Genomic DNA, 14,350 nt, shown 5'->3' with positions numbered 1-14,350 from the left:
ATCTTATTTTTTCAGTTTCAAACTTTTGGCCCCATTATGGCGTGGGAGGGCGTGGCTTCGATTGAGAGGGGCGTGGAATTGTGAGTGACAGGAGAGCAATCAGTCCTCACATGATGTTGCATTCAGGAAACATGGGTCCTTTGATAGATAATGACTCTGCTCCCATCTCCATCGTTTATTGACTACGCGGCTGCCGCGTGAAAGAAAATAGAGAGAATGAAAGCTTATTATGAGGCTTTAAACCCTCGAGATGAAGCTGTTTATTGTGATCGATGTGTAGCAGTTGGTTCAGTGGATCTGTATGTTGTACCGGATAGTGAATTTAATGACGATGTAACAAAGTTGACCGTTCAATAAATCCAAATCCAAAGACGCCCGGAAGAGTGCTCCAGCTACCGGCGGTGTGAAGAAACCTCGCCGTTACAGGCCGTGGCACTGTGGCACTGAGAGAGATCCACCGCTACCAGAAATCCACCGAGCTGCTGATCCACAAGCTGCAGACCAGGTCAGCCTCGCTGGCCTCCTGCTTTGGGGGCTTTGTTGTCCTTTGTTAGTACGGTGTGACCGGACCTTTATTTTGGCAGCCAAACAGACAATTAAAAATAATCAGGAAGGCTTCATCCAGATCATCATAAAACATCTGGAATTCAGGAAAAATCTTGAAGATTTTAATGCCTTTTTTCTGACAAAGCCAAAAACAAAGCACTCCAAAAATCAGTTCTGAACGACACAAAGGGACAAATCAGTTTCTCTGCATCAGCCAAAAACAAAACTGGTCTGAGAGTTACAATATTTGGCAAATGAATCAGTACCCAACATTTGTCAAAGATTTCATTCCATTTTTTTTTTTTTTTTACCTCAAAATTAATTTCCTCTGCACTTGTTTCCTTGATGCTGTCACGGCAGATCCATAATGGATCCACATGTTGATTTGGCACAAATTTCATGCAAGATGCTTTTCCTGATGGACCAGCTCATTGGTGCACTGGTGGAGCTTGAAGCCCAGAATGCCTTTTTTCCAGCTTTATACCCATTTTCAACTTTCACAATACTTGCATCAGTGTTCAGAATGTTCCTGAATAATTCTGCCCTTCCTTTGCATCTCCATATGAAAAACACACCAAAAAAAAAAAAAAAATCAACCAATTAAAATCAATGACAAGTTATGAAAGAAATCCATCATTTTCTACCAAACAACACTAATAATAATAATAATAATAATAATAATAATAATAATAATTCACACCAGAATGCAGACAGAGAGTCAAAGGATGCCATCACCACAGAAAACTAAAACTCAAAACACCAAACTAAATCGTGGACTTCTGAAGAACTGGAGCTTGAGGTTCTCCAGTGAGAATGGTGTTTCCCATCAGAATAACACAGTTGAATCATGTGATCCAGCCCCATAACCACAAGAAAAATGGCCAAATGACCAAATAAAACACAGCAGCGGCAACTGTTATGCTCTGGTCTCAACATAAAACTGTAACAGCAAACCTCAGCTTTGTTTGCAGCACATAAACACACCAGTACATTAAATTTTTTAGTACCAAAACGATGGGACGTTTATTACTTACATGTGCTGGGAGAACTCAGGTGCTTCATCATTGACATTTGTCATGCGAATCCGTATGGTGGTGGTACCAGTGCGAGGGACCTCCCCCTTGTCAACGGCCATCACCACAAATTCGTAGAGGTGGTTTGGCCTCTCATAATCCAGAGGACCAGCAGGGAAGATGGTCCCATGAGGGGAAATGGTGAAGTCTGAACTCAAGGTGTAATAAGTCAACTCTGCATTCTCGCCCGAGTCACAGTCACTGGCTGACACTAAAAACACAACAAAGAGAGCAAATGAGAAAATTGTTAGAAGCAATAAAAATGGTGGCAAAATCAGTCCAAACCTTTAATGTAGTATATACGAGGTCTATTAGAAAAGTATCCAACCTTATTTTTTTTTTCAAAAACCATATGGATTTGAATCACGTGTGATTACATCAGACATGCTTGAACCCTCGTGGGCATGCAAGAGTTTTTTCATGCCTGTCGGTTACGTCATTCGCCTGTGGGCAGTCTTTGAGTGAGGAGTCGCCCACCCTCTCGTCGATTTTTCATTGTTTAGAAATGGCTCAGAGACTGCTGCTTTGTTTGATAAAAAATTTTTCAAAAGCTGTAAGGCACAACTGAGTGGACACCATTCGATAAATTCAGCTGGTTTTCGGTAAAAATTTTAACGGCTGATGAGAGATTTTGGTCTGGTAGTGTCGCTTTAAGGACGGCCCACGGCGCCTGACAGCGATCTGCGCTTCGAGGCGGCAGCATCTCGCCATTTCAAGTTGAAAACTTCCACATTTCAGGATCTCTTGACCCAGGAAGTAGTCAGAGAACTTTCAGAAGAAGTCGGCATGAGGAGTTTATTCAGACATTCCATTGTTAACGGACATTTTGTAATGAAAGAACATGCGGGCAGAGTCGCATGTCGGGCCGGACCCGACCGCAAGGGGTCGCGACAGGAAAAACACCTCCGTTGGAAACCTTAACGGACACGTTGGAACATGCCCAAGCTGTTAAACAATTTCTCAGTTACTCACTTGTTGAAAGACATCAAAAGCCGCCTGAATTTTACAAATGGTTTTCAACACGGAGGTGTTTTTCCTGTCGCGGCGCACACAAATTCGCCGAGTCGTCACAGAAATGACTCGGTGAATTTGCGCGCATGTCTTTCATTAAAAAATGTCCTTAAACAGTGGAATGTTCGCATAAGTCCTCATGCCGGCCTCTTCTGAATCTTCTCTGTTCTCTCACGACGTCCTGAGTGAATTAAGCCTTAAATTAGGATGTTTTCAGCTCGATACAGGCCGACGACGGCGCCTGGAAGCGCTGCGCAACGTCCCGCTCCGTGGGAAGTCCTTACAGCGACAGAAACACCCCATAAGCTCTCATCAGTCGTTAAACTTTTCACCGACAACCAGCTAAATTTCTCGAATAGTGTCCACTCGGATATTCCTCACAGGTCCAGGAAAAATTTTGATGCAGCAACGCGCGCCGTCTCGAGCAGCGTGTGAAACAAAGGAATTCAGCCGAGAGGGCTGGACCACATCTCACTCAAGGCCTGCCCACAGGGAAATGACGTCACCGACACGCGTGAAAAAACTCATGCATGCACACGAGGGTTCAAGCATGATTGGTGTAATTGCACGTCATTCAAATCCATATAGTTTAAAAAAAAAAAAGTGTCGGTTTCTTATCTAATACACCTCGTATATATATATATATATATATATATATATATATATATATATATATATATATATATATATATATATATAAAGCTCTCGATTTACCGATCGATCTACGTTCCGATCCTCACCTATGGTCATGAGATTTGGCTCATGACCGAAAGAACGAGATCATGAGTACAAGCGGCCGAGATGAGTTTCCTCCGCAGGGTGGCTGGGCGCTCTCTTAGAGATAGGGTGAGGAGCTCAGTCACTCGGGAGGAGCTCAAAGTCGAGCTGCTGCTCCTCCACGTCGAAAGGAGTCAGTTGAGGTGGCTCGGGCATCTTTTCCGGATGCCCCCTGGACGCCTCGCTGGAGAGGTGTTCCGGGCACGTCCCACTGGGAGGAGGCCCCAGGGAAGACCCAGGACACGCTGGATGGACTACATCTCTCGGCTGGCTTGGGAACACCTTGGGGTTCCCCCGGAGGAGCTGGGGGAGGTGTGTGTGGATCGGGAGGTCTGGGCGGCTTTGCTTGAGCTGCTGCCCCCGCGACCCGACTCCGGATAAAGCAGAAGAAAATGGATGTATATATATATATATATATATATATATATATATATATATATATATATATACACACAGTGGTGAGCACAGATAACCAAAAAATTAACTTCTATAACAGATAATCAGATAACTGAAAAGTTATCTTTGATAAAGATAAAACGATAAATCAACCAAAAATGTATCAGAATTTACAGATAACCGATAAATTCCAGTAATGTTTCTGGTACATTTGCAACTACTAACAAGCTGAATTTGAGTTTTAACAGCACGATCGCTTCTGGTTGCATCAAAAGCAACAACAGACCCAAACAATGAGCACACAGTTATGTCTTTGAACATCTTGCCCCCTGCTGGAAACTCTTGTTTACGACATGGCTTCCAGCACAGAAGCAGGCTGAGGACAGCCACAAAACCCAGTTCTCTATCCAATCACAATACTCCGGTCAGGAGGAGGTCTTGGAAAATAAAGCCATGCTGACTTCTGGTTTGGTGTGATTACTGATAGAATAACTCCATTAATGTCAATTCTGTCATTTGTACAAAGTTAAACTATAACATATATCTTTTAATGTTGAATAATGCACTAATTCTGAGGTTTTGTAACAAACACAGACAGATCGCAAAGGATTCTGGGTAAAATGTGCCTCTTCTGCTAAACACTGATTGGTTGAGTCATACCAGTTCTCCTTTGACTGCAAAGGATAGAGTGGTTTCTTCTTAAAGCAGCTGTACTCTGTTTTGCAGAGGGTAGAGCTACACATCAGCTATGAAACAATTAACAGGTACGTGCTCAACTTAAGTTTTATAAATATTTGTAGCTGTTCAGCTTTATTTACCACGTTATTGCTCTAAAATTATCGGACCAAAAATTATCACAAGATAATTAGTGCGATAATGGTTTTTAAAGTTATCTAAAAATATAATGTTAGAAAAGTATCCGACCTTATTATTTTTTTCAAAAACCATATGGATTTGAATCACGTGTGATTACATCAGACATGCTTGAACCATCGTGGGCATGCAAGAGTTTTTTCACGCCTGTCGGTTACGTCATTCGCCTGTGGGCAGTCTTTGAGTGAGGAGTGGCTCACCCTCTCATCGTTTTTTTCATTGTTTAGGAATGGCTCAGAGACTGCTGCTTTGTTTGATCAAAATTTTTTCAAAAACTGTAAGGCACAACTGTGTGGACACCATTCAATAAATTCAGCTGGTTTTCGGTAAAGATTTTAACGGCTGATGAGAGATTTTGGTCTGTAAGTGTCGCTTTAAGGATGGCCCATGGCGCCTTTGATTGAAAGCCATCAAAAGCCGCCTGAATTTTACAAAGGGCTTTCAACACGTAGGTGTTTTTCCTGTCGCGGCGCAGACGGATTTGCGTCGTCGTCACGGAATCGACTCGGCGAATTTGCCCGCACGTTCTTTCATTACAAAATCTCCTTTAACAGTGGGATGTCCGCATAAACTCCTCATGCCGACTTCTTCTGAAACTTCTCTGTTCTCTGACGATGACCTGGGTGAACATAGCCTGAAATGTGGAAGTTTTCAGCTTGAAACAGCCAGACGGACGCCACCTCCACCGCGCCACGCCGATCCGCTTTGTGAGCTGTCCTTAAAGCGAAAGAAACTCCACAATCTCTCATCAGCCGTTAAACGTTTCACTGAGAACCAGCTGAATTTCTCGAATAGTGTCCACTCGGATATCCCTCACAGGTCCTGAAAAAATTTTGATAAAGCAACGCGCGCCGTCTCCAGCAGCGTCTCAGACAAAGGATTTCAGCCGAGAGAGCTGGACCAGTGCTCACTCAAAGCCTGCCCACAGGCGAATGACGTCACCAACACGTGTGAAAAAACTCACGCATGCGCACGACTGTTCAAGCATGTCTGGTGTAATCGCACATGATTCAAATCCATATAGTTTTTTTTTTAGAAAACTGCCGGTTAGTTTTCTAATAGACTTCGTATATATATACATACACACTTCCGACTGGAGTCTCTACAAGTAGAATCTCCGATTCTACCAAATCACGGACTCTACTCTGACATATTATATACAGTGAGGAAAAGAAGTATTTGAACACCATGCAGTTTTGCAAGTTCTCCCACTTAGAAATCATGGAGGGGTCTGAAATTTTCATCTTAGGTGCATGTCCACTGTGAGAGACATAACCTAAAAAAAAAAAAAAAAATCAATTTTTATTAATTTATTTGTATGTTACTGCTGCAAATAAGTATTTGAACACGTACCAACCAGCAAGAATTCTGGCTCACACAGACCTGTATATATATATATATTTATATATATATGTATATATTTCTTTAAGAAACCCTCTCATTCTGCACTCTTTACCTGTATTTATTGCACCTGTTTGAACTTGTTACCTGTATAAAAGGCACCTGTTCACACACTCAATCAAACACACTCCAACCTGTCCACCATAGCCAAGAGCAAAGGTCCCCCTGCTCAAGCCAGTACATGTCCAGGCCCGTTTGAACTTCACCATTGACCATCTGGATGATCCAGAGGAGGCATGGTAGAAGGTCATGTGGTCAGATGAGACCAGAATAGAGCTTTATGGAATCAACTCCACGTACCATGTTTAGAGGATGAGAACAACCCCAAGAAAACCATCCCAACTGTGAAACATGGGGGTGGAAAGATCATACTCTGCGGGTGCTCTTCTGCAAAGGGGACAGGACGACTGCACCGTATTGAAGGGAGGATGGATGGGGTCATGTATTGCGAGATTTTGGCAAACAACCTCCTTCCCTCAGTAAGAGCATTGAAGATGGGCCATGGCTGGGTCTTCCAGCATGACAGTGACCCCAAACACACAGCCAGGGCAACTAAGGAGGGGCTCCGTAAGAAGCATTTCAAGGTCCTGGAGTGGTCTGGCCAGTCTCCAGACCTGAACGCAATAGAATATCTTTGGAAGGAGACGAAATTCCAAACCTGAAAGATCTAGAGAAGATATGTATGGAGAAGTGGACCAAAATGCCTGCTGCAGTGTGTGCAAACCTGGTGAAAAACTACAGGAAACAACTGACCTCTGTAATTGCAAACAAAGGCTACTGTACCAAATATTAACATTGGTTTTCATGGGTGTTCAAATAATAATTTACAGCAGTAAAATACAAATAAATTATAAAAAAAAATCACACATTGTGATTTCTGGATGTTTTTTCTTTTTAGATTATGTCTGACATGCACCTAAGATGAAAATTTCAAACCGCTCCATGATTTCTAAGTGGGGGAACTTGCAAAATCACAGGGTGTTGAAATACTTATTTTCCTCACTGTGTATATATATATATATATATATATATATATATATATATATATATATATATATATATATATATATATATATATATATATATACACGAGGTCTATTAGAAAAGTATCCGACCTTATTTAAAAAAAAAAAAAAAAACATATGGATTTGAATCACGTGTGCTTGCGTGAGCCAACCTTGAACCTTCATGCGCATGCGTGATTTTTTTCACGCCTGTCGGTTGCGTCATTCGCCTATGAGCAGGCTTTGAGTGAGGAGTGGTCCACCCCCTTGGCGGATTTTCATTGTCAGGGAAATGGCTGAGAGACTGCTGCTTTGCTTGATCAAATTTTTTTTAGAAACTGTGAGGCACATCCATGTGGACACCATTTGAGAAATTCAGGTGGTTTTGGTGAAAATTTTATGGGCTTCAAAGACATTAAGAGATGTTACTGTCGCTTTAAGGACGCCCTCAGCAGCTGTGGGGCGCACCGCGCTCCAGCTGCCTTCGACAGGCTGAACGACCATTTCATTTCTAAACGGATCGCTCTGTGGATCCGTGACCATTGTGTGCACTTTCACTATCACAAGAGCTGGACATCACCCATTTTCCTGCAGATTTCACATTTAACAAGAGATTTTGTCGTGGAAAGCCGAGCGGACCGACACGAAACCACCTCCGTTTTGGTCTCACAGGACGGCTTTGAGATGGCGTTCAGACAGCTGTCGGTGGTTTTTCAGTCGAGTGATTATCCAAGAAATTGTGGATGTGCCTGGACATGCCAGAATATGTTCTGTAACGCTTCATCATGGCGTTGCTGTGCCACGACGCGCGGAATTCCTCTGCACGTCTGTCTCAATTTGCCGAAAACGTGCTGATGTCCATGTCTTTTCACAATTCCTGTGCTAGTCCAGATGACGTCCCGGATAAAACACAGCGTCCAGTTTGGAAATGAACGGCACATTCCACTGTTACGAGGAGTTTTTGTTATGGAAAGGAGCGGACGCTTTGCGCGTCACGACGGCAAGAGAGACAAAGAACACCTCCATTTCAGAGTGCCAGAAGGACAAGCTGGGACATGCCTTTCAGTGCTTACCAGTCGAGTGAGTATCAGAGGTGGACATGTCCCAGCTTGTCCTTCTGGCACTCCGAAACGGAGGTGTTCTTTGTCTCGCTTGCCGTCGTGACGCGCGAAGCGTCCGCTCCTTTCCATGACAAAAACTCCTCGTAACAGTGGAATGTGCCATTCATTTCCAAACTAGACGCTGTGTTTTATCCGGGACGTCGTCTGGACTAGCACAGGAATTGTGAAAAGACGTGGACATTAGCACTTTTTTAGCAAATTGACCAAAACGGAGGTGGTTTTGTGTCAGTTCAGCAGTGAATCCATCATGACGCGTGAAGTGTCTGCTCGGCTTTCCACGACAAAATCTCTTGTTAAAAGTGAAATCTGCAGGAAAATGGGTGATGTCCAGCTCTTGTGATAACCAGAGAAAGTGCACACGATGGTCATGGATCCACAGAGCGATCCGTTTAGAAATGAAATGGTCGTTCAGCCTGTCGAAAGCAGCTGGAGCGCGGCGCACCCCACAACTGCTGAGGGCGTCCTTAAAGCGACAGTAACATCCCTTAATGTCTTTGAAGCCCATAAAATTTTCACCAAAAACCACCTGAATTTTTCGAATGGTGTCCACATGGATGTGCCTAACAGTTTCTAAAAACAAATTTGATCAAGCAAAGCAGCAGTTAGCCATTTCCCTGACAATGAAAATCTGCCGAGGGGGTGGACCACTCCTCACTCAAAGCCTGCTCACAGGCGAATGACGCAACCAACAGGCGTGAAAAAAATCACGCATGCGCATGAAGGTTCAAGGTTGGCTCACGCAAGCACACGTGATTCAAATCCATATGTTTTTTTTTTTTAAAATAAGGTTGGATACTTTTCTAATAGACCTCGCATATATATATATATATATACATACATATATATATATATATATATATATATATATATATATATATATATATATATATATATATATATATATATACATATACATATATATATACATATATATATACATATATATATACATATATATATATATATATATATATATATATATATATATATATATATATATATATATATATACATATATATATAGAAGGAGAGAGCATATCTCACCCATATTGGCCTCTCTTCATTGGCTTCCTGTTAATTCTAGAATAGAATTTAAAATTCTTCTTCTTACTTATAAGGTTTTGAATAATCAGGTCCCATCTTATCTTAGGGACCTCGTAGTACCATATCACCCCAATAGAGCGCTTCGCTCTCAGACTGCAGGCTTACTTGTAGTTCCTAGGGTTTGTAAGAGTAGAATGGGAGGCAGAGCCTTCAGCTTTCAGGCTCCTCTCCTGTGGAACCAGCTCCCAATTCAGATCAGGGAGACAGACACCCTCTCTACTTTTAAGATTAGGCTTAAAACTTTCCTTTTTGCTAAAGCGTATAGTTAGGGCTGGATCAGGTGACCCTGAACCATCCCTTAGTTATGCTGCTATAGACGTAGACTGCTGGGGGGTTCCCATGATGCACTGTTTCTTTCTCTTTTTGCTCTGTATGCACCACTCTGCATTTAATCATTAGTGATCGATCTCTGCTCCCCTCCACAGCATGTCTTTTTCCTGGTTCTCTCCCTCAGCCCCAACCAGTCCCAGCAGAAGACTGCCCCTCCCTGAGCCTGGTTCTGCTGGAGGTTTCTTCCTGTTAAAAGGGAGTTTTTCCTTCCCACTGTAGCCAAGTGCTTGCTCACAGGGGGTCGTTTTGACCGTTGGGGTTTTACATCATTATTGTATGGCCTTGCCTTACAATATAAAGCGCCTTGGGGCAACTGTTTGTTGTGATTTGGCGCTATATAAAAAAAAAATTGATTGATTGATTGATATATATACATATATATATATATATATATATATATATATATATATATACATATATATACGAGGTCTATTAGAAAAGTATCCGACCTTATTATTTTTTTCAAAAACCATATGGATTTGAATCACGTGTGATTACATCAGACATGCTTGAACCCTCGTGGTCATGTGAGAGTTTTTTCACGCCTGTCGGTTACGTCATTCGCCTGTGGGCAGTCTTTGAGTGAGGAGTCGCCCACCCTCTCGTCGATTTTTTTCATTGTTTAGGAATGGCTCAGAGACTGCTGCTTTGTTTGATCAAAATTCTTTCAAAACTGTAAGGCACAACTGAGTGGACACCATTCGATAAATTCAGCTGGTTTTCGGTAAAAATTTTAACGGCTGATGAGAGATTTTGGTCTGTAACTGTCGCTTTAAGGACGGCCCACGGCGCCTGACGGCGATCTGCACTTCGAGGCGGCAGCGTCTCGCCGTTTCAAGTTGAAAACTTCCACATTTCAGGCTCTGTTGACCCAGTAAGTCGTCAGAGAACAGAGAACTTTCAGAAGAAGTCGGCATGAGGAGTTTATTCGGACATTACATTGTTAACGGACATTTTGTAATGAAAGAACGTGCGGGCAGAGTCGCATGCTGGGCCGGACCCGACCGCGGGGGGTCGCGACAGGAAAAACACCTCCGTTGGAAACCTTAACGGGCAAGTTGGAACATGCCCAAGCTGGTAAACAATTTCTCAGTTACTCACTTGTTGAAAGCCATCAAAAGCCGCCTGAATTTTACAAATGGTTTTCAACACGGAGGTGTTTTTCCTGTCGCAGCGCACACAGATTCGCCGAGTCGTCACGGAAATGACTCAGCGAATTTGCGCGCACGTCTTTCATTAAAAAATGTCCTTAAACAGTGGAATGTCCGCATAAAGTCCTCATGCCGGCCTCTTCTGAATCTTCTCTGTTCTCTCATGACATCCTGGGTGAATTAAGCCTTAAATTAGGATGTTTTCAGCTCGAAACAGGCCGACGACTGCGCCTGGAAGCGCTGCACGACGTCCCGCTCCGTGGGAAGTCCTTACACCGACAGAAACACCCCATAATCTCTCATCAGCCGTTAAACTTTTCACCAAAAACCAGCTTAATTTCTCGAATAGTGTCCACTCGGATATTCCTCACAGGTCCAGAAAAAATTTTGATAAAGCAACGCGCGCCGTCTCGAGCAGCGTGTGAAAGAAAGGAATTCAGCCGAGAGGGCGGGACCACATCTCACTCAAGGCCTGCCCACAGGGAAATGACGTCACCGACACGCGTGAAAAAACTCACGCATGCGCACAAGGGTTCAAGCATGATTGGTGTAATCGCACGTCATTCAAATCCATATAGTTTAAAAAAAAAATAAAAGGGTCGGTTTATTATCTAATAGACCTCGTATATATATATATATATATATATATATATATATATATATATATATATATATATATATATATATATATATATAAAGGGTTCAAAAACAAACCCCAGTATCTCCAAAACCATGAATTTTTAGTTGAGGCCATCGTGTATTTGGCTGTCAAGGGGACCATCAGTGTGCAAAATATGAAAGAATTAGAACAAACTGTTTTCATTTTATTGATGAAGCTCTGCATTTCCAAATATGGTTGCCTTTAAACCTCCATTTTCAACTGTATTTTTCTCCAATTGAACTCTTCATATATATATACACTCAACAAAAATATAAACACAACACTTTTGGTTTTGCTCCCATTTTGTATGAGATGAACTCAAAGATCTAACACTTTTTCCACATACACATCACCATTTCCCTCAAATATTGTTCACAAACCAGTCGAAATCTGTGATAGTGAGCACTTCTCCTTTGCTGAGATAATCCATCCCACCTCACAGGTGTGCCATATCAAGATGCTGATTAGACACCATGATTAGTGCACAGGTGTGCCTTAGACTGCCCACAATAAAAGGCCACTCTGAAAGGTGCAGTTTTATCACACAGCACAATGCCACAGATGTCGCAATATTTGAGGGAGCATGCAATTGGCATGCTGACATCAGGAATGTCAACCAGAGCTGTTGCTCGTGTATTGAATGTTCATTTCTCTACCATAAGCCGTCTCCAAAGGCGTTTCAGAGAATTTAGCAGTACATCCAACCAGCCTCACAACCGCAGACCACGTGTAACCACACCAGCCCAGGACCTCCACATCCAGCATGTTCACCTCCAAGATCGTATGAGACCATCCACTCGGACAGCTGCTGAAACAATCGGTTTTCATAACCAAAGAATTTCTGCACAAACTGTCAGAAACATCTCAGGGAAGCTCATCTGCATACTCGTCTTCCTCATCGGGGTCTCGACCTGACTCCAGTTCGTCGTCGTAACCGACTTGAGTGGGCAAATGCTCACATTCACTGGCGTTTGGCACGTTGGAGAGGTGTTTTCTTCATGGATGAATCCCGGTTCACACTGTCCAGGGCAGATGGCAGACAGCGTGTGTGGCGTCATGTGGGTGAGCGGACTTCTGATGTCAATGTTGTGGATCGAGTGGCCCATGGTGGCGGTGGGGTTATGGTATGGGCAGGCATCTGTTATGGACGAAGAACACAGGTGCATTTTATTGATGGCATGATGGCACAGAGATACCGTGACGAGATCCTGAGGCCCATTGTTGTGCCATACATCCAAGAACATCACCTCATGTTGCAGCAGGATAATGCACGGCCCCATGTTGCAAGGATCTGTACACAATTCTTGGAAGCTGAAAATGTCGCAGTTCTTGCATGGCCGGCATACTCACCGGACATGTCACCCATTGAGCATGTTTGGGATGCTCTGGACCGGCGTATACGACAGCGTGTACCAGTTCCTGCCAATATCCAGCAACTTTGCACAGCCATTAAAGAGGAGTGGACCAACGTTCTACAGGCCACAATTGACAACCTGATCAACTCTATGCGAAGGAGATGTGTTGCACTGCATGAGGCAAATGGTGGTCACACCAGATACTGACTGGTATACCCCCACAATAAAACAAAACTGCACCTTTCAGAGTGGCCTTTTATTGTGGTCTAAGGCACACCTGTGCACTAATCATGGTGTCTAATCAGCATCTTGGTATGGCACACCTGTGAGGTGGGATGGATTATCTCAGCAAAGGAGAAGTGCTCACTATCAAAGATTTAGACTGGTTTGTGAACAATATTTGAGGGAAATGGTGATATTGTGTATGTGGAAAATGTTTTAGATCTTTGAGTTCATCTCATACAAAATGGGAGCAAAACCAAAAGTGTTGCGTTTATATTTTTGTTGAGTGTATATATATATATATATATATATGGTATGCAAATCCTCTTCAACCTATATTCAATTGAATGCACAACAAATACAATATATTTGACAAACTTTATTGTTTTTGTGCAAATATTTGCTCATTTTGAAATGGATGCCTGCAACACATTTCAAAAAAGCTGGGATGGGGCAACAAAAGACTGGGAAAGTTGAATGCTCAAGAACACCTGTTTAGAACATTCCACAGGTGAACAGGTTAATTGGAAACAGGTGAGTGTCATGATTGGGTATAAAAGGAGCATCCCCAAAAGGCTCAGCCGTTCACAAGCAAAGATGGGGTGAGGATCACCACTTTGTGACCAACTGTATGAAAAAAATAGTCCAACAGTTTAAGAACAATGTTTCTCAACGTTCAATTGCAAGGAATTTAGCAATTCCATCATCTACAGTCCATAATATAATTAAAAGATTCAGAGAATCTGGAGAACTTCTTACACGTAAGCGGCAAGTCCAAAAACCAACATTGAATGCCCGTGACTTTCGATCCCTCAGGCGGCACTGCATTAAAAACTGGCATCATTGTGTAAAGGATCTTACCGCATGGGCTCAGGAAAACTTCAGAAAACCATTGTCAGTTAACACAGTTCATCGCTACATCTACAAGTGCAAGCTAAAACGCAACCATGCAAAGTGAAAGCCATAAATCAACAGCATCCAGAAACGCCACCACCTTCTCTGGGCCCAAGCTCATTTGAAAAGGACAGACACAAAGTGGAAAAGTGTGCTGTGGTCTGATGAGTCCACATTTCAAACTGTTTTTGGGAACCATGGACGTCATGTCCTCCGGACAAAACAGGAAAAAGATCATCCAGATTGTTACCAGCGCAAAGTTCAAAAGCCAGCATATGTGATGGTATGGGGGTGTGTTAGTGCCCATGGCATAGGGAACTTACACATCTGTGATGGCACCATCAATGCTGAAAGGTACATCCAGGTTTTGGACCAACACATGCTGCCATCCAAGCAACATCTTTCAGGGACGCTCCTGCTTATTTCACCAA

General features: G+C 42.8%; 1 protein-coding gene across 1 annotated transcript in view; it reads right to left on the bottom strand.

The window, feature by feature from the left end:
- si:ch211-186j3.6 (neural-cadherin) overlaps positions 1–14,350 on the bottom strand; it is a 1,133,875-nt gene that overhangs the window by 708,062 nt on the left and 411,463 nt on the right. Inside the window, 1 exon segment of the mRNA XM_034183518.1 lies at positions 1,581–1,830. Coding sequence (XP_034039409.1) covers positions 1,581–1,830 — 250 coding nt within the window.

This window comes from Thalassophryne amazonica, chromosome 2 (genome assembly GCF_902500255.1).
Source record: "Thalassophryne amazonica chromosome 2, fThaAma1.1, whole genome shotgun sequence".
Classification (NCBI taxonomy): domain Eukaryota; kingdom Metazoa; phylum Chordata; class Actinopteri; order Batrachoidiformes; family Batrachoididae; genus Thalassophryne; species Thalassophryne amazonica.
Note: the sequence above shows the minus strand (reverse complement) of the source record. Positions and strands in the feature narration are given on the sequence as shown.